This window comes from Notothenia rossii (assembly GCF_949606895.1).
Source record: "Notothenia rossii genome assembly, chromosome: 9".
Classification (NCBI taxonomy): Eukaryota; Metazoa; Chordata; class Actinopteri; order Perciformes; family Nototheniidae; genus Notothenia; species Notothenia rossii.
In genome coordinates, this window is record NC_136907.1 from 30,961,218 (window position 1) to 30,983,302 (window position 22,085).

The window sequence follows — 22,085 nt, forward strand, 5'->3', positions numbered from 1 at the left end:
TATAACAGGCCTGCATTACTCTCTGTATTTGTATAATGTAGTTAATATCTACAAACAAAGAGTCAATATTTTTCCAAGACCATTTAGTGCTTCAAAATACACAACGGCTGTAGCCTGATTATGCTTTAGGAGCTGTAGGTGTGTGTGGTACAGACTGTACAACACGTACAGTGTGTAGGTGTGTGTGTTGTACAATGCGTAGATGCGGCGGACAGACGGTTCTCAGTTGGTTTGGTGTCCTATGCTTACTTTTAATACTTGTAAATACAACCTTTGGCCAATAATTTCAATTCCCCATTTCAGCGACCATAGGGGGGATATATATATCCAGTCTCTGATTGTGTTACGTTATTATGAGAGTGCTCTCATACTTGTTTGATTCTGAAATTGTATATATTTATATAAATATATGTGTGTGTATATGTCCGCATCTGTAGCCTGTTATTGTCTCATTATATCGCACTGTCAATTAATTAAAAGTAAATATATAAGTCGTCATGAACACATCTGTCCATCAGACAGAGGGCTGCTGTACCTCCTGTCATCATTAATGGACGTCTCTTTAAAATGACCGCTCAGAGGAGAGTTCTCATTTCTCTAACCGCCTGCTGCTTCCCCTCCTCTCTCCTCGGTTCCCCTCCTCAGTCCTCCGCTCGCATCTCCTGTGGGCTGGACTAAGTATCGAGGAGAGGAGTCGAGGAAAGGAGTCGAGGAGGGGAAATTAGATTATTGAGAAACCTCTACTGTAAAGCCCCCTGAGACAAATGTGTAATTTGTGATATTGGGCTATATAAATAAAATGTGAATGATTGTATGATGGTAACATGCATGCTTTCATTGTCTCTTTCTCAGGTCTGTGCATGTTGTACTGCCTTTTGCAGGAAGTCTAATGGACACAGAGGTTATGTTAGATGATGAATATTAATGTCTACACTGAAAAAACTCAAGCGTGGACTTGAATTAAGTCTATTATGTCAACAGATTTCACATATGTATTAGGTTAGTTGAAAGCAATAATATTAAGTTTAAATACAAAATATTAGGTTCAACTTCATCTCTGCTCTTCCTTTAGTTATTGCTTTCAACTAACCCAGGGGTCTGCAACCCGCGGCTCTCGAGACGCATGCGGCTCTTTAAGCCCTCTGCTCTGGTTTCCTTGAGTTACACATAAATAAGAAGGAAATAGAATATAAAAGTATTTGTAGGACTATTTAAATGTTGTTGCATGGTTGAAAATGTTTCGTATCTTGTATTTTGAGGTGATACTGTGACACATAAATAAAAAACTAAACGGTTTTAATTAGGTCAACTAAAATATGCGTCACATCCTGCTACGGTCCCGCGCGAGCGCCTTTTCTGGCAGGCGAACAACCTGATTCCCGGCTCGATGAGCTAACTATGGATACATCAAAGAAAATAAAAGTATTGGAGGAACACAGGATTTAATTCTGCGTGGACAGTTATATGTTTTCGCAGCAAACGATGCTGGTTTACTGGGATGTTTGATATGTAGAGAGAAGTTGTCGAAGGTGCTGCAGCCTTTACTTATCGAGGAGAAAAACAGAAGAGGAAGACAGCTGACGATCTTCAGTCATAATTCAATGGGGTATGTACTTTATTTCAGAAAACACTTTTTGTTATAGTCCATGGAATGCTCTTAGCTTCCCGATAGCAATGAATATATTAAATGCTTTGACAATAAATACATTAAAAAATGTCATCTGTGGAAGCCGTAGCGCTGTAAAAAGCACGACCAATCATTTTAGCCGGCCCGGCTAAAATAACTTGATGGCCTACCTGCCTGTCAGCCTTCCATCTGTGCACAAACTTATCTCGTGCCCTCATTGGTCATGTGTGTTGGAGGAGGGGCTCTGTAAGGAAGAGGCAGATTTTTTCCCGGTTGTGTATTCTCAAATTCTAACGCACTCAAGCCGGTTTCTCCATTCTTACCTACCCTACCTTTAACTCTTTTTAGGTTGCAGCTATGTTTTATTTATTTCAAAGTGGGCGCATTTTAATTATATTTTTTTCCCTTCAAATGTGCAGAGGACTCCCCAAGTGCTGTGTTTAATTAAAAATAATATTTTAAAGTAGGCCTGTGTATTATTTTTAATTCTCCTTATAGGAGTTATTTGTTTCTAATTAGAGGTTAACAGTTTTATATAATATAATAAATAATAAATGCAACAAAACTGTTTTTGTCTATGATATAACAATAAATACAACTTTATAAGCTATCAAGCTATGAAATATGTTTTGCGGCTCCAGACAAACATTTTTTTTGGAAAAGGGAGCCAAATGGCTCTTTTGGTCAAAAAGGTTGCAGACCCCTGAACTAACCGAATACAGTTATGTGAGATTTGTTGACATAATATTTTTAATTAAAGTCAAGGTTTCAGTTTTTTAAGTGTACCTGGATGGCATGACAGCTCTTCTCTAAACTTCACAAACCACAAGCCACCTGACCAGGAGGGGGAAGGTAGTTAAATGTTTTAGGGAGTTCTGTGTTATCTTCTTCCACAGCACATGCTCGGTTGTTTACTCACTGCTAGGTGTCCACCTCGGCAACACTGGGAGGCAGAAGCACACACAGGCCACCACCTTATGGGAACAAGTGATAGCTGCGAACACAAATGGGCTGGCTGTGACCACTGTGCTCTAAAAGAAGCTAACAGGTGGAGTGTGACAGCGGGGAGCGGGGAGATTGGGAGTATTTGTGAGTTATGGGTTCAGAGACGTGCTCGGCCACACCAGCTGTGAGGTTGGAGTGCTGGAGAATGTGGAGTGGACAGTGGTGAGTGTGTTCTCAGTGTAGGACAAGTGCTGCGGGCCAGAGCAAATCATTCATAACCCCCCCCCTCCTCCAATTCATCTGAGCTATAGAGGGGTCATGAAGTCATCAAGTTCCGTCGCTGTCACAGCAATCCCCATTTATCACCACACAGAGGGCGACCCTAACCCTGACCTACCACACCCACATGATAATAAGGGCTTTCTGGCAGAATCTGCCTACTGACAAAAATGTGTTTTTGAGAGTTCTGATGCCTTATATTTTGTATTTGATATTAAACCATGCAGTTATAGAGAGGTGCAGTGATTGCGTATTTCCAGAAGTTAGCATCGCAAAGGCTCCCTCAATGAAAAAGCAATGGGAGTTTGGAATACTGCAAAAGATCTGTTGCAAGCAAGTGTGAATAATGACATGTTTTGTTCAGCAGGATAATATCCAAATTTAAACACCTGTTTGTTTGAGTTTTAAAGCATACATGCAATCACCAGAAGTAAAAAGCTAACATTAGGCTTTAAACTTACTGGTTTATAGTTCCTTAGTTAGCCACTTGTTAACCAACCTTTGTGTTATGACACAAAAAAGCTTCAGACATTCACCAGTAGGTTATTTAATGCAAATCTCATGTCTTACAACAAAACGTGAAAAACTCTTCAGCTTGTGTTAGCCAGAAATCTTATTTTAGGCATATAACCAAAACACATTCAAAAGACTGTTGACTTTGAGACGAGGAAAGCACATGTTGTAAAATGCTAACTCATTTCTGGATTTGAGGACTCATTCTTGCACCAATCTATTGTAGCTGCGTCACATTGGTGGGCTGGAACCAGTCTTGTGACAACACTTTTTAAGATTGTGGTGGACAGAAAAGTTCCTCCATATACAGCCAACAACAGATCAGAAAGGCTAAGTGTTTAGAGAAACAGAAGAATGCAAACCAAGTCCAACATGCCTGGCTCCAAACACTTTTCTTAAATATTAAAAAGTCAAGAGAGGATAAAGAAGAAGAAAAATACATACAAAGATATTTGATGAGAACACACCGAGGAAGGTGTTTGTGTACGTGCCGTTTCGAGGGAGTGTGATACTCACACAGTATCTGAGGCAACAAGTGTTGTTGTGTGTGTCTACATTTTATTATATAAAACTAGACAGAGTTAATAAGAATGTCAACTTTTCCCAGCTAGTAAAACTATTGATGACACAATTATATCATTATGTCTTTTGTGCATTTAAATGACATACAGGTAATTATACAATTATTTCATTTATGCACGTTAAAGACTGTTATAACCCCTGCCAAATTGCCATGTACAGTAGCCAAAGGTATGATATCATAGATACTGTATGTATGAGATCATCGGTCTTCAAATTGGTTTCTATTCACCAAACATTTACATAACCACAAGCGTTTGTTTTGCATGCTTCACCACAGACTACCCTCCTGTAACCCAGACACTCACAAGCGGGCACGTAATACAATTACCTTGAAAGTCTTCAGAGTTCGGCAGCTTCACTTCGCAGATGACATAATCTGACTGATTGGCCTGTGGATTTAAATAGGAGGTTTCATATTAAAGACAATGATCAGACACAGAAAGCAGACAGGATGAAACCTGGAACACCAGCTTTGGCAGAGGCACTGATTTTCAATTATTCCATCATTGTGTGTCGTGTCATGCAAAATAATAGCCTTAATATGGCATTTAGCCCATCATTATATTCGATTGGCTTTAATCAAAATGTACCTATCTGACAGTTAGAGATTCTATCTGTTCAAGTCAATACATGTGTCAGTGTACCGGGGATCTCCTACGCTAACTTTAGTCCCTCTAAATTGATCATGTTGTTGACAGTGCTAGAGTCTGGCTGCAAATGCCGCTCCACTAAAAAAAAAGAAAAAAGAAGAAGGTTCCATAAAGTTGAGGCAACTTGAAAGGAGTTCCACTAATCTGGAAGAATCTCATTTATTTTAGCTGGATAATCTTAATAAACAAAAGAATGCTCTGGTACTGCCAGAGCAGCCTATTATTCATCATTAATCGAAGAGAATAAGAGCAATGCCAGGCTCATGTTTAGCAGAGCGCTCTATAGAGCCTTCTTTCCACATATCGTTCAGCAGTTATGACTTCATGAGCTTTTCTCGATGATCAAATTATAGCTACTTGTAACCCTGTCACTTTTCCTGTGTAATTTTTGACATTTGGTTCATTCATTTCATACCTAGTTTGAGAGAAAAAAATTGAAAATATATACTAAAAAGGACTGTCATATTTATCAGAGAGGCCCGTGAAACAGAAAGCTGATGCCTCCGGATTATCTCCTAAAACACTGCAGTAGAAATAACACTCACAGCATTCCTTTGAACTGTTGTGAATGCAACACAGTATCTGCACCCTTTCTGCCTGATCAAAGCCGTGGTGCTGGGACCAGATTATTCTTGTAGTTGCCCTGTCAACAGTGTGTTGTGCAGCAGTGTACCACCAGTTTCAACTCACCACATCAATGGGGTAGATGTAGGAGAGCTCAGAGAGGAGCTGCCGACAGCGGAAGGTGAGCTGGGCGTTGGACTTGAGGAACTGCTCTCTGGGGAGACAATACGACACAGTGAGTAACCGGCAGCAGGAGGAGACACGCGCTGTAGCTACGAGAGGAGGACATTCAGAGGGGGGACTAAAGGCAGAGCAGAGATGAGAAGGTAGGTGACGCAGTTTTGTTGAAAGTGATAGGAGGAAGTGGAAGTGAAACTGCTGATGGCTGCTCCACAGGGTCCCACTATGAACTTAATAGATTTATGATGGACAGATCAAAGACAATCTCTTGACTTGAATCCTTATTTTCACATAACACATAACGGGTGGATAGATTCTGGGACGCAACGATGTGGGGGGCCAAACGGCTCCGTGTCTATGCCCAATACGATTTTTCTGATAACGATGAAGCAATAGCTCCGCCTCTCCTGCTCAGATCAGCTGCTGGGCTCTCAGAAGAGGGGGAGGAAAAGAGAGGCTCCATTTATAATTCTTATATTATTATATAGAGTTGTTATCAATTTTTTTTAAAGCTCAATAAATAAAAAAAAGAAGACCTCTGACCGGCACTTTTCAAATTTTGTCCGGAAGATTTAAACTTTAACGGCGAAAAATTATAACGGAAACTCTGCCGCACGGTTCCCTCGTCCCATGGAAGAGGCGGTGTGAGTGTTTTCCATCTGCTGGTGGACTAACGGAGAGATTTACGCAGGAGCAAACACTTGCCTCGGGGAGGGAGAAAAAGAGCCAGAGCGCCATCCACAGCGGAGAATAAACAGAAGGGCAACCATGGCAACCATGCGCGGGAAGTCTTCTTCGCTGCTTTTGGTGTATTTTGTTGCAGAAGTACAGCGCCACTTACAGGCCCGGCATATGTACTACAGCGTCTCCAGCGCTTTCGAGCGGTCTCGTGTGAACGGACACGTTTCTGGTGCGTGTGGACGGAAGACTTTTTTGATATCGAATTCGGTTCGTTTGCGTTACCGTTCTCGTGTGGCTCCAGTCTAAGTGTCTTGCCCAAGGACACTTTGACAGGCTCAGGATTGAACCACTGACCCTCTGATTGGTCGACGCTCATTAACCCCAGGAGCAGGAGCCACTCAGATGTAGTCCTTATAGGTCTTTGTATTGATGAAAGCGTAGTTACTTATTGGAGAGCCAGCTTAGTGCAACTTTACTGTAAAATACCGATTTACTAGTAATTTTATATCCATACTAGAACAGTCATTATTAGTCGTTCAGGTTAACTTGTAAAGTATCGTGCAGTGAGTACTGAGCTCTGTGTGTACTTGAAATTAAGTGGTTTGCACGCTGTGTTGTTTGACCACGACAGAACCCAAAGGTGTATTTACATGAAAATCATTAAGATATACTATAATTACCAAATAATTTCAGACCTGTGTGGAGATAATAATAAATTGGCCTACCCTTGTTTCAAATATAAAAGAATAACCTCAGAGCCAGGGTTTTCTAGTTTTGTTCAATTAATCTAGTATTTGCGTTTTTGAAACTTCCCAAATTAAAACATATTTTACATCTCTGCAGCTAACATAGTTACTTCCAGAACACAGATGGGCTGCTTTGGATGAATAGTGTGTGGATGTCCTCTACAATACTTACACCACTACTTATGGGTAATAGCCCATCATTTCATGCAGACAAAAAGGGATTGTAAATGGTTATTGAATGTGATGCCCCCTGCCATCCATTCTCCTCGCCTTACACGCAAATATCCTTTTAGGCTTTGACTGTGGTTAGTAGGCTCTTATAATTTCCATTTCCTAGAGAACTCTCTGTAAAAGCGAAGACAGATGGGTGTGTAATGAATGTTTGATTTGACTTAACAAATCTGTCCAGATCTGAAATGCCTCATCTTAATGTGTCCCAAGGTGAAAACACCGTTACTAAAATAGGGGGAGATCAACATTTTGGTAAAAAAAGAACATTTACTGTATACCTTCTGGCAAAGAGTCAGGTGAGAAGTTCCATACCACCCTTGTTTGGGTGCTTATAAAACATTTTTTACTCCAATTCAAACAGTTTATAAAAAAAAACACCTGAGAAGTTTAGAGGGGAGATCTTTGGAAGAGCCAACAACTAATTGAGATCTAAAACATGACAATGGTCGACGCAGTAGACATTGCGTTACTGAAAGGGTTTACAAGTGACTATGTCTGTGAGTGGGGTCATCTAACAATTAGAAAGTTGGAGGTTCGATCCCAGCCACTGCAATTAACATGCTGATGTATCCTTGGGCAAGACACTTAACCCCAAATTGCTCCCGACGGCATGGTCAACGGTGTGCCAATGTGTGTGAGTGTCTCCAAGAGCAGGTGAGCCAGCCTATACCTCACCTCAGTGTGAATGGGAGAATGATGACTTGTATATGTAAAAGCTGTTTGAGGGGGTTGAATTACAATTTACCATTACAGAGCCAATATAGGTTGGTAACTACTGGTTTAACCCTTAACAAGGCAGCATTTGATAAGCTTATTATAGGTTAATTTCTTCATATACATCCGCAAAAGTCCTAAATGAATGTTACGAAATAGAACTATAAAGTAGTATTATTTTACTTCTATTAAATTTAAGTTTCACATTTCATTGTAAAAAAGAAAAGTACTTTAGTTAATTTACTTCAAGTTTTACACTTAAAGCATGTTATGGGATCTAGAGATTCAAAGTAGAGTCCTTTCTTGTTTCCCAAAAGTACACTCAACAACTACAGCTTCAACAATTAAAGATGTTTAACTAACTGATGCCTTTTAGCCCCAATTGTGTGAGATAAGTTGTTCAACTGCAGCCGTGAGATATTAAACGGGAATGTGGATAGGCTGATAATGCTGTGCATGCTCAGCATAACTTTTCCCTCACTGAAAGTAAAAAAAACCTTACAACACTGATATTTCCAAGGAATGGATGCAAGGCAGATGTACAAATGTCGGTGTTAATTTCCTGTTTGCTAGGTATCTTGGCCCCTGCTCGCCTTCGTGGGGCTCTGGTTTAGCCTCTGTGACTGCCAGGTACTTCTCAGACAAACAAAGCTGTATCCAGGGTCGACAACCTCCGAACACGTCTTCCCGCAGGCCAAGGCAAACACAGGCCAATAGGCTTTTAAGCACAATGTGCAAACTCTCTGTTGAGAACACATAAATAGGCAGCGCCAGCCGCGAAAACATGGTGTTGTTTTGAAAGAGGATGGTGGGAGACAGGGAGCAGGGTAAGGCCCCATCACAATTCAATAGGACTGCGCATCACTTTGGGTCTCATCATCTACTGGGCTCTGGTTAATGTCTGGAGATGATTGCGTTTAGAAAGTGTGTTTTCTTTGCAGACATAAAGCAAAAGCTAATAACAGGTTCACACATACCTCTTGGCAGTGCATTCCTTCTGCAGCTTGGTTAAAGATTCTCTCTTCTCCTTCAGACCTCCGTGTTGAGCGGAGAATGCTTCCTCTGATAGAGACGGGGGGGGAAAAAGGTAAATTATGAGGTGTGTGTTCTTTTCTGTTCTTCTGCATCTGAACAGCCAGGTGGGCTTTTGTTTGGGTGACTGCCATCCACTGTTAAACTAATACAAGATCAAACAGCTCTTTTGATCAGGCCAAAACCTATTTCCTTCTAACACCACATAAAACCAAACAACATATGTATGCAAATTATAGGATTTGTCAGACTCGGTAGATATAGAGCTGGGCAAATAACTAAAATCCGACAGATAAGAAATGGTGATGATAGAGCTTGGGGAAGTTGTGTCACTGCAGTATTGGCAAGCTCACAATACCTCAGTGTAGCAGAAAACCGAAGAGAAGCAAAGTATAATTTAGGGTCGTCAGAATATTTCTCTAATCTGTCTTCATACAGCAACACAGGATGGAACACATACAGTAAGCAACACACCAAAAGGTTATGGATTAACAGTTTAGACAAACAAGAGGTATGGCACATTAAAATCCTTATTTATTTTTTGAAAAAATGAATAAATAGGTGTACAAAACACAACACGATTTCAATCCTAGCACTACTTTAATTTGTTCTGTTTTGCCGCAGTTATTACACACAGTCCCCATTGTAAGTAAATAATATAATTCCTACATATTCTTCTTTGCTTTTTTGTCCACAAGCTCATTAAGTTGAGCCTTTCTGTGTTGAAAGCTGTAAAAGGCAAAATCACATGGACAGTGATCATTATTGAAACCTGTGGATTCCTGAATAAGAACTCAACCACTCAAATCACTGTGAGGCTGACAATGTGGTGCCACAGCTAAAGGACTGTGGATGGGGAATATTATAATAATAATAATAATAATAATAATATAATAATACATTTTATTTGGGGGGGTGCCTTTCATAGCACCCAAGGACTCCTTACAGGGCATAGGGACAATATAGGGAACAATTAAAACAGTGGATTTAGTGAAATATCAGCCGGGGTAAAACAAGACAAACAACAGGAAATGGACTACAGAAGGACACAAAAGGACACGGTACTGTTTTCAACAATAAATAGTTTACTCCGCCTCATTGCTGCCCCACAACCTCCTGGTTCTCGTGACCTCTGCTCGGACTTCCTGGATTTCTTCCAGGCCAAAGTGAATTCCATCCACTTGCAGCTTAGCGCACCTGTCCCCCCTGCTCCTCACACAGCTCGTACTCCAAGCGCCGCTGCTCCAACTGCACGCTCCTCATACTGCCACCTCTCTGCTTTCGCCCCTGTGGATGCTGTCCAGGTGGCTAAGCTGATCTATAAGGCCAAGCCCTCCACCTGCTCTCTGGACCCCATGCCCACTGTCCTAGTAAAGGCAACATTACACACTGTTCTGCCCACCATCATGGACATCATTAACTCCTCCCTGCTAACTGGCATCTACACGACATCCTTCAAAACCGCCTCAGTCACCCATATTCTGAAGAAACCCGGACTTGACCCAACTGACCTCAACAACTACCGGCCAATCTCCAACCTTCCCTTCCTTAGTAAAATCTTGGAAAGAGCAGTTGCCGACCAACTCCACCATCACATGTCCAACCATGAGCTCTATGAACCCTTTCAATCTGCCTACCGGACCCACCACAGCACCGAGACTGCCCTGATCAAAATCACCAATGACCTCCTCATCGCAGCTGACTCAGGCTCCATCACTACACTAATTCTCCTTGACCTCTCTGCAGCCTTTTACACCATCTCCCATAATATCCTCCTCACCCGCCTGTCTGAACTCCTTGGCCTCACTGACTCCGCCCTCTCCTTCTTCCACTCATACCTCTCGGAGCGGACACAGTTTGTCACACACGCTGGCTGCAGCTCCCCCTGTGCCTCTGTCAACCATGGAGTCCCCCAAGGCTCGGTGCTCGGTCCCCTTTTATTCACAATATACATCCTTCCGATTGGTGATATCATCCGCAGCCATGGTCTCTGTTTCCACTCCTATGCCGATTACACCCAACTGTACATCAGCACAAAACCTTCTGCCCATCTCCCCCCTCAGTCACTAATCAACTGCCTACACGAAATTAAAACCTGGATGACCACCAACCTACTCAAACTAAACAGTGATAAAACTGAGCTCATGGTTGTGGCCCCCAAGGCACTGCTCGGGAAGGTTGGAGATCTGCTCCTCAACATCGACGGTTCCATCATCTCCACCATCCCCTCAGGTCCGCAACCTTGGTGTTGTCTTGAATTCAACCATCTCATTTCAAAACCACATCAAATCCGTTTCAGAATCAGCCTTCTTCCACCTCAGAAATATTTCAAGACTCCAGCCATCACTTTCCGACTTTGTTGCTGAGAAGCTGATACATTGTTTCATCACCTCACGCCTGGACTATTGTAACGGACTACTGTCCGGGGTTCCCAGCAAAACCCTGAACAGGCTCCAGTACATACAGAACTCAGCTGCCAGGGTTCTCACACGCACCAAGCCCTGGCAGCACATCACCCCCACTCTATTCAACCTCCACTGGCTCCCGGTCAAGTCCTGCATCACCTACAAACTCCTCCTCCTCACCTACAAATCCCTCCATGCCCTCTCCCCTCAGTACCTCACAGATCTTCTCCACCCATACATCCCTTCCCACACCCTTCGATCCTCAGACTCCGGCCTGTTCTCCATTCCCCATTCACGCCTCCGCACCTTCGGGGACCGTGCCTTCAGTGTCGCTGCCCCCACCCTCTGGAACTCCCTCCCTGCAGAAATCCGCAACACCCCTTCTCTCAACATCTTCAAATCAACCCTTAAAACTCAACTGTTCAACATCGCCTTCCAACAATAACTCACTTCCCCCCCCCTCCACTTACACTTCCATTTCTGCCCCCTGTTTTATGTTTATGTTTTATGTCTTGTCCTTGTATGTTTCTTTGTAAAGCGACCTTGAGGTTATGAAAGGCGCTGTATAAATTCAAGTTATTATTATTATTATTATTATTATAAAGAAAATGCCAGTTTGAACAGGTGGGTTTTGAGTTGGGTTTTGAATGTTGTTATGGAATCAGACTGTCGGATGTGTAGTGGCAGGGAGTTCCAGAGTCTGGGAGCCGAGCAGCTGAAAGCTCGAGCACCCATGGTGCTGAGGCGAGAGCTTGGGACGGTGAGAAGTCCTACGGACGAAGAGCGGAGGGTGCGGGAGGGGGTGTACTCCTGAAGGAGGTCGGTGATGTAGATGGGGGCAAGGTTGTGGAGAGCTTTATAAGTGAGTAGAAGATTGTTGTATTCAATACGGTAGCGTACAGGAAGCCAATGTAGCTGAGTGAGAATGGGGGTGATGTGGTCGGATTAGTTGGTGCGGGTGATGATCCGGGCAGCAGAGTTCTGGATTATTTGCAGTCTATTAATGAGTTAGATGGGAAGGCCAGTCAGAAGTGCATTGCAGTAATCAATCTGGGATGTGACGAATGAGTGGACCAGGATTTCAGTGCTGGGTTGGGACAGAGATGAGCGGAGTCTGGAGATGTTCCGAAGATGGAAGAAGGCAGCGTGGGTGATGTTTTTAATGTGTGGTGCGAATGAGAGGGAGCCGTCCAGAATGACACCGAGGCTTTTCACTTGGGCAGTGAATGGTATGGGGAAGCCGTCAATGATGATGTTTGGTGCTGGGGTGTTTTATGACTTGGTGAGGGTGGATTTGGAGCCGATGAGCAGGGCCTCAGTTTTGCTACTATAAGCTTCAGGAAATTCATCCTGCTCCTGATGTCCTCAAGGCAGGTGGTGAGGGAGGTGGGGGGCAGGGCAATAGTGGGTTTGGATAAAATGTAGACCTGTGTGTCGTTGGCGTAGCAGTGAAAATGAACCTCATGGTGACGGAGGATTGTGCCCAGGGGGAGGAGATATGTGATGAATAGGAGTGGACCCAGTACTGACCACTGGGGGACACCCAGTGAAATAGCATTTTCTTGTGACTTGTGATTACCGAGTTGTACAAACTGTATATTAATATGGTGGCGTAGAAAGAACAGTGCCTTCATGCAAAGCTATCAAAGCCAAAAAACACATTCTTTAATATCAGACTGTAAATATAAACATTGGTTATCAGGATTTCCCCGTAATGGCTGGTCAATGAACAGGAAGTGCTTGGTGTTGTTAAGTTACTGATCCTCCACAGAAAGGTGAACACAGAGGCTGCTTGGTTTAGTGATAGGGATACTTCTCGGGGGTCTAAGTTAACATGCACTAAGGACTGCATAGTATTCAGGGTTAACTGAGAGGGCTGAATGATCCACCAGGAAGAGCAGGAGGAAGTTGGTGAGGAAAGAAACATATTAAAATCTGTTTACAGGGCTAGAGAGGACTAAGGAATTTTCGAAATAAACTGTTTTTTTTGTGGCTCCATAGGGAGTTGCACAAAGTCTGATTTATTACTTCAAGTGATGTCAGCATCGGTTGGAGCTGAATGCTTCAACCAAGTCAGAAATGAAAACTAAAATAACTGCTCAAGGTTAAATTCTTACGCCATGGCAGTTTACATCCATATCAACACTTCATAAATTCAACATATTGTAAATTTGACTGAATTTATATTGAATTAACCCATGGGGCTGCTTGTCCCAAATTCATGTTCACCAAAATAAAATGTACAGATGTACACACAAAAAACTTGAAGAAATAATGCCTCCCACCTTGGCTGTCACCAGGATTGGAGGAATACAAATAGAGGGATGTGGAGTTAAGCCTTAAGGCTAGTGGCTTGAGTTTTAGCAAGAATAACTCAAAATGTTTGGCAAAACTTTCCAAAAATGGGTCCTGCTTTATCGGCCTTGACACTTTTACGCTGCTATGGACAATCTGGCAATAATCCACATACTATGGACAATCTGGCAATAATCCACATTCTATGGACAATCTTGCACTAATATTTTGCAAATTCTATGGACAATATTGCACTAATGTACATTCTCAAATATTGAAGTGACTGTTATTTTGTATATATTGATTGCTGAATTTTTATTTAGGTCTTAATGTGTGCACATGTACAAATGTGTCTTTGATTCTGTATATATATATACACATATTTGCACACATATTTTTATATACATTTGTTTTTATATTCGGGATTGTGGAAAACTCTGTCTGTACACATAAACTGGAAGATTGACAATAAAGTTGACTTTGATATTTTCTTAATAACTGTCTAATTGTGAGTCCAATAATGTTATAGAAGTGCAATGTTTAATTATGTTGGAAGCAAAAAAAAACAGGAATGAAAGGTAAGATTTTGTGTGAAACCACAAACAGTCGTCTACTATATCCAAACCCCTGCACTCATTGCTTGACGCTTTTGTGTAACCAGCAATTTAGAAGTATGCATAGAAGGTTCAAACCTCTCTTAGGAATCGATGAGGAACCAGACAGAACATTGCTAAATGATTCTTTTACATATGAAATTATTGCTGTTTCCAGTGTACTTCTTAATAACTTAACCTGATGTTTACCTGCATTCTTATAGTGAAAGGCAAGAAAGTATTTCAAAATGTCCTAACATTGTCCAAAAACTTGATAGTATGACAGCATTTGGCAGAAAAGTGAGTTTTGAGCATTTAAGATGATCAAATCACATGTAATCAGATAGATCAGCTGCTTTTTATCACATACTTTCACTTACATGCTATGCTGCCTGAACTGACACTATACGGGTGTAAAGAGATATCTTGATGGAGACGACGGGAGGAAGAAAATAAAAAGGTAGTCCATCAGATTAGAGACAGGGATCAGAAAGGCCATCCAAAACCCCAACTGCGTAGGCCTGTATTGCTCTCTTGCTTTCATGTAATGCCCAGCTCTGTTCTATCTGTTCTATCCATCTTCTCATCCTTTCATCCCGCTAACCTGTTCCAGTTGTTATCAGGGTATGGACAGACAAAGCGTGGCATAAACCACGTCAGCCAACATGCAACATTTGACACCCTATGTGTATATTAACCATGAGCGCTGGGTTGTGGCCTTACTGGTGAATCTGATGATGAGAGAAATGGGGGAAGAGAGGGAAAAGGTGAGAGGTCAAAGTCCCCCAACAGCCTAAGCCTATAGCAGCAGAACTAGATACAATAAATAGTACCAGCTACTTCTATCATTTTAGATGGTCACTTATAATAAACACAAATATATAAGGCTACTTAGATTGTTTTTCACAATGGTTTACTTATCTGTTATTTATTTTTACTTAATGTGTTTTTTATTATTAATAACATGTGCTTAATTGTTTTAATATATTATGTAAGTCCATCCTCTTTACTTTATCTGCACTAGACTTCGAGTGGAGTGCACCAGCTGGGCGTAAAAAAGTAGGTCTTAACTCTAACGTCGGGCTTAGCTACGTCCGACTTAGTGATTCGAATTTACACCGAGTGCACCAAGCCTGACTAGTCTCGGTCGTAGCTGCGCCTGGTCTTAAGATGCGTGTCCACGTGAATACACGCGAAACAGTAATTGTTGCCAAGCAACACACGTCTACATAATTTAACACTCAAACTCCTCCATTCAGAGCAAGCTAAGACTTGGATAACAAAGTCATGGATAACGGAAACCAAAAGAAGAGAAAAATGACGCCCACACCCCGAAAAAGAAAGAGGGATTTTACAGAGCTACAGCGTGAACTGGTGGAGAAAGAGATCGTTCATGTGGAGATGGTTTCCAAATCTATTAGTAAACACCTAGAATTTTTAGCCTTAAATATCGAAGTAGCAAAGGGTCAACAGGTCATGGTGGTGGGCTGCTACAGACCACCCTCAGCTGTCAAGGACTCTTTATATTCATTGGCAAAACTTTTATCTCAACTTGACTACAAGGAAATAGTGCTGCTTGGTGATTTTAATTGGGACTGGTTAACTTCTGTGTCAGAGGATTTTAAAAGCCTTTATGATCTGAGTAACATTCAGAGAGATACAGACAGTCCTACTCGCCCTAACATTAAGACCCCTAATAAATCCTCCCTAATTGATCTCATTTTAACTAATGTTCCCCATAAATACTCATCTGTGGGAGTATTTGTAAATGGTCTGAGTGATCACTGTGTTGTAGGGACAATTAGGGACACAAAAGTCCAAAAGGGTAAACCTCACATTATCAGTAAGAAAGACAAAAAACATTTTGTGGAGCAGGGTTTTGTACATGATCTATTTGATTTTGATTGGGGTAAAATTGATCTGTGTGCTGATGTAGAAACTGCATGGTCTTATTTTTATCTTGGTTTTATGGAAATTATAGATAGACATGCACCCCTGCGTACATTTAGAGTGAAGGGACGAGACAATCCTTGGTTTTCTGCTGAATTATATAGTCTCTTACATGAGAGAAACAAGGCCTGGGCAAAGGCTAGGAAATCAGGCTCAGAGGTAGAATGGCTGCACTTTAGGCAGCTAAGAAATAGCTTCACATCACAAATAAAGAGTGCTAAGTCTAAGTATTATCTGTCAGTTACCACAAAGAACCTGAATAATCCTGGAACGTTTTGGAAAGCCATAAAATCGATATCCACCGGTGATATCCGTAATGAGCTACCTCCGTGCATTACCACAGCATCTGGCATTATATCGGACAGGGCTACTATGTTAAATTGCTTTATTAAGCATTTTGTGTCCTGTGGCTCTCTGTTTGATTCCGTCACTAACTCTGCTTCTGTGAACACCACAGTCTGTGACTCTGAAAAACGTGTTTTGGAAAGCCCTTTTATTTTTACTCCTTTTACTGTTGATGTTGTTCGTGAAGCTTTAACCAAGTTAGATCCTAAGAAACTGGCCGGCCCGGACAACGTAGAACCTTTATTTTTAAAGATAGCTGCAGATTTTATTGCTCCACCTCTCACTACTCTTTTTAACCTCTCCCTCAGCACAAACACAATTCCAAAATTGTGGAAGTCAAATAATTATTAAATAATTATAGGCTCATCTCTTAATTATCAGTTCTTGCTAAGGTTCTTGAACGCCTAGTGAATGAGCAGGTAAAGGTGTTTTTATGTACAAATGACATCCTGTCTAAACATCAGTCAGGCTTCAGAAAGCAACATAGCACCATCACTGCCACAATTAAAGTGGTGAATGATGTGGCGAGTATTTTAGATAATAAGCAGAGTTGTGCAGCTCTTTATTTATTGACCTGTCCAAAGCGTTTGATACAGTCGATCATCGATTCTTAAAGCAGAGGCTACTCAGTATTGGCATATCCAGCCATGTAGTAGGGTGGTTTGTGAACTACCTCTCTGAAAGGTCCCAATGTGTTCATTTTGATGGGCTGTCTTCTGAGTGGTTAAACATTACTAATGGTGTTCCTCAAGGTTCTGTTTTAGGTCCACTTTTATTCTCCATCTACATCAATAGTTTAGGTGAAAATGTCGATGGAGCAACCTTACATTTTTATGCGGACGATACCGTGATGTATTGTGCAGGTCCCTCCATTAAGGAGGCTGGTGTTAACAGGCTGTTTTTAACATTATTCAGACTCAGCTCTCTGAACTAAAGCTTCTTTTAAATGTTGATAAAACCAAGGTAATGCTCTTTTCAAAAGCTAAAAAGACACCAGAGCCTGTTTTAGATATTGTAACTACGCAAGGAATAAAACTTGAACTGGTTACCTGTTACAAACACCTTGGTATCTGGCTTGATGATTGTCTCACTTTTAAACTTCATGTCAATAACCTGCTTAAAAAACTGAGGGTTAGGCTAGGTTTCTTCTACAGGAACAAGTCCTGTTTCTCGCATGAGGCCAGGAAAAGGCTAGTCACTGTGACCTTTTTACCTGTGCTGGACTATGGTGGTTTGATTTATATGAATGCACCTGCCAATTACCTGATCAAGTTAGATGCTGCGTATCACAGCGCACTGAGATTTGTGACAAACTGTAAGGCATTAATCCATCACTGTACCCTGTATGCAAGGGCAGGTTTGCCTTCGCTAACTGTACGGAGGCTCAGTCACTGGTACATTTTTATATACAAAGCCATGTTAGGGAAACTTCCATCCTACATCTGCTCCCTGATCTCACGCGAATTGTAAGGCTACTGCCTGAGATCGCATGCTGTGGTTTTATTAAATGTGCCAACTGCTAGGACTGTCTTTGGGAAGATGGCATTTAGATGCGCAGCTCCAATATCTTGGAATAGTCTGCAATTGAAATGGAAACTGAGCAATCTGGTGACACTAAATGTTTTTAAGCTCGGTTAGATGCTACTCAATCGGAAGCTGTTGGTACCTGTTCATGTGGATAGTTATGTCAATTGTAAATCCCTGTAATGATGCTGTTGTTCTGTTTATGTTTTTATGTTTAAGGTTGGGGAGAGCGCAGCGTTTCTGTCTGATCCGTTCTGTTGTTGAAGGGAGATCTCCTCGATTAAATCAAAAAGGGCTTGTCTGCCGAAACGATACCTCTCTATCAGCTCACTGAATAGATGTCCAGTGGGTTTGTTCGATCACGGACGACTCTCTCTTCTTAATGCCCTTTCGTTGTTACAACATGTAAACAAGACGCACTGCCATAGTTATTTTCCTTCTTGCCCGTTTTACGTTACTATGGATACTAGTCTGTCTTTCCGATTTACGCCTGCTCCATACTAGGCGTAAAAGTTACACCTGGGCGCAATGCATACAGGGCTTAAGTCTATGTGGTGCACTAGTCATAACTTTAGTTTGGTTTTAACCTTCGGTTCTATGTCGGACGTAGAGTTACGCCCAGCTGGTGCACTCCACTCCTGCTGTTGTAATAACGTAAATGTCCCTGTTGTGGATCAGAATCACAGTTTTGGTGGCTCAGGCTTGACTTGAACCAGCCCTCACTATAAGCTTTATCAAAAAGGAAATCTTAAGCTACTGGGAGATTTTGAAAGAAATCAAACTGCAAAATGGAGCACCATTGGTTTCTGAGTTTGTCCATAATGACCTGAAGTGTTCCTGCTTGGACTTGGAGGTATTCCTAAGAACATGTTCCACTGATCCTGACTACAGGTCCTGTTGTGGATAATGCAAACAGTGCAAAGGCTGGAGAGGTGAAGGCTTTCTTGTCAAAATATTTACCCTCTGTGGTCCTTTTAATCAGTAACAAGACACAACTGATCACTGAAGCTATTAAGAAACACCCATCGTTCTAAATTACACGGCAAAATGTTCATGAGAAATGCCATATCAAATGTCTTTCAAAAGGCTCATGTTATCGGTCTCACATTAAAAACTGTAAACTAACAAACTGTTTATTACAAAGCATGGTGGTGTTCAGTTTGACTTTGCAACATGTGTATCGAGTGATCTGCAAGACATTCAGCATTCAATGCAGCTGTGTACAATTATAAAAATTGGAATGAACACCATCAACTCAAAACAGAGCAACACAGTATCATTAGCCATTAAGTGAGCTAAAGAGAACTGTAAAACGGTTTTAAAAGAATCAACTAGACAAGCGTCTGGGGAGAAGTGCATTATGGAAGTTCAAGGCTATGTCCATACTTTGGGAGGGAAGGTTTTGCTGTGACAAAGAGACAGATTTGGATGATGGGGGGGTTAATAAAAAGCAAGAGAAATGTAGAAAGACATGCTAGTGCGTCATTATGCAGAGTGATGGACTGTAGTGGCTGTCAACTCTTATTCTCAGAGAAACGGCAGCCAGCTGAGGGACATACGGCGTAAAGCTGCTGCTAAAGGAGCCCTAATGATGATAGCTTCAATATGAGACCTTCTCTCTAAGGTGACAAATACCTCCTCACACCATACCTTCACAAATCTGTGTTCCTTACACTTAAGAAACCCAAGCACTGACATTTATTGGTCTGGAGCTCTGTCTCTGTTCAGTGCGTGAGAATAACTACCGTTACCAAGCACAATAAACACTGTTCTCAGACCTGATTTATGTCATCTGCTTCAGGTGGGAGGAGGGAAATTAGACTGGAGGAAATTGTGACAAGAGTGTGACCCCACCAAAACCAAAGTCATTCAATCTGGAGGAAGAGAGAAATACTTGTATTTTAAATTCACAGTCGTAAAGAAGGAAAAGAAATGCGGTCATGCTCCTATGTCCTCTGTTATGGATTATGTAAAAGGCATTCAGTGGACTTAGCGTGTGTGCGTTTGCAAGAGAAGTGAAAAACAACAGCTTTTCTTTTCTTTGAGTCTACACCCCTGCTATGATTTCGCTGCCTTTACAGTAAATCAGAGTGCATAGAACAGCTAGTCATTAACCTGTCATCAGGATGATATCCACTGCTGATGCTTTTCAGAGCTATGCTAACAATGTCCAGGATGGCAAAGAACAAATGAACACAGACACACAGCTTTTGCCTCATCTTTATATGCTGGCTCACATGTGGACGCACACACCTACAGAACCACAACTGTGTGTTTGGGTTTTCGGGGCCACGTCTTTTGAGAAGGGACAGTTTCCTGGGAAGGACAGGTTGATAAGAGTGACTTGCTCATGAGCCTGACGATTGTGTAAGAGATGGGAGGACCACACATTCAGATACACATGAGATCCGAGAGAACGTGAACAAGAATGAAGATTAATACTCCATGAAGTATTCCCTCGGGGGAAATATCGCATAGCAAAGAACTTACGCCAACTATTAAACCGTCCATAAAACTTTAAAAAGAAACCTGTATCTAATAAGCACTGGAATGTGTGAAAGTTCAACGGATGAAACACTCACTTCTATCAACATTAGCTTAGCTAGCAGCTTGTGTGATGAGTAATCTATATTATTGAATGTTTTGACAGACAAGCCAATGGAGTCCCAAGAGGAAAGTTACAAAATGAAATTTAAGACACAACCGATAAAATGATATGTCCAACTGAAAGATGAGATCAGATGAAACAAACATGCTGCGGTGCCAATATAAATATAATCAGACAAAAAAATTGAGCTGCTGTACGAGATACTGTAAACGCCTGTCTCCCAGAGTATCCTGTCTGTAATGAATGCAGGCCTTTTTCCGATAGTGAAACAAATGAGTGTGTGCAGGCTGATTGGAAGAGTTAAACAACACGCTGGAAGCCGAGCTCAGCAGCATATGGCTTTTAGCTTTTGAGTTATGAATCTGGGAAAAAACAACAAGAATTTCAGCAAGCGCTATTCAGCTACAGAATTTCAATTTATCCTAAATACCTTTTCCCTCTTTAACAGCTGAAGGAATTTGTTCTTCTGTTTCTTAATAAGCACTTGTCCCGTCTGGAAATAAGCCATCAATGAGCGGCGGAGACAGAGAGCAGCGGGTTCTTTTGGCTGTAGACTAAGTGGTGACAGGTAAAGAGGCGGAGGATTAACGGACATTTTCTTTTTTAGAATCACAGCACAAAGGAAACTTCTCCCTGAACCCTTTTAGTGCTCACTTTTTGTGTTAGTGTGTGTATTTCTGGATTCATGTGCAGACTTCATGCTAATCATTACCAATCCCCACCTTAGGTTGCCGGCTCAGTGGGATTACATTTCAATCTTCACAGGAACAGGCTCAATCTCCACAATATAAGGAAAACAACTAACAACAAACAACTCGGTCAAAATAGTTTCCTTTGTTATTCTCATTTGATAGCAACAAGTTCAAGTAGACAGACTAACTGTACAGTTTAGGGGTCTGATAGTAACCCTAAGGTTTCATGAACAACACGTGAAACATATAACTATAAATAATATCAAAGAGAGCTAGCTGAAGCCGAGAAAAGATCAAACTGAACGTTTCTGTACTGCAGCCAACACAGAATACAATGAAATTAAGATAAACAAGTCGGAGGGACATGCTAATCAATTTCTTTATATTTTAGTACCTATTAATACACCTTGTGTGTGTGTGTGTGTGTGTGTGTGTGTGTGTGTGTGTGTGTGTGTGTGTGTGCGCGTGCGTGCGTGCGTGCGTGCGTGTGTGTGTGTGTGCAGTATGTATGCTTGTACAGTATGTATGCATGTTTGCGTCTATATGGAGGACAGCTCAGAATAAAAAAAGACCACTCAAATGTTTTCTTAAATCTCAATATCTACATGTACGACAGCCATTCAATTCCAGTATCTGTAGAATTCCAACACAGATACATGTTGTCAGTAGTTAATAAAAAAAAATTAAAAATGTTGCATTTTACTCAAACACATGCCTTTAAATAGTAAAACCAGAGAACTGATAATGCTGCAGTGGTCTCTAATGTTTTTCGAGAGCTGTATATATACGGTGGAGCAAAAAAGTATTTAGTCAGCCTCCAATTGTGCAAGTTCTCCCACTTAAAAAGATGAGAGAGGCCTCTAATTTTCATCCTAGGTATACCTCAACTATGAGAGACAAAATGAGAAAAAGAAATCCAGAAAATCACA

The 22,085-nt window shown here is 41.5% G+C and overlaps 1 protein-coding gene across 2 annotated transcripts in view; it reads right to left on the reverse strand.

Annotated features, from left to right (window-relative positions):
* uvrag (UV radiation resistance associated gene) overlaps positions 1–22,085 on the reverse strand; it is a 138,704-nt gene that overhangs the window by 84,053 nt on the left and 32,566 nt on the right. For both annotated transcript variants that reach the window (XM_079651266.1, XM_079651267.1), the window contains 3 exons: positions 8,690–8,774; positions 5,287–5,374; positions 4,275–4,335 (listed from right to left, as the gene is read on the reverse strand). In XM_079651266.1, the coding sequence (XP_079507392.1) occupies positions 4,275–4,335; positions 5,287–5,374; positions 8,690–8,774 (234 nt within the window). The remainder of the gene's footprint in view (positions 1–4,274; positions 4,336–5,286; positions 5,375–8,689; positions 8,775–22,085) is intronic.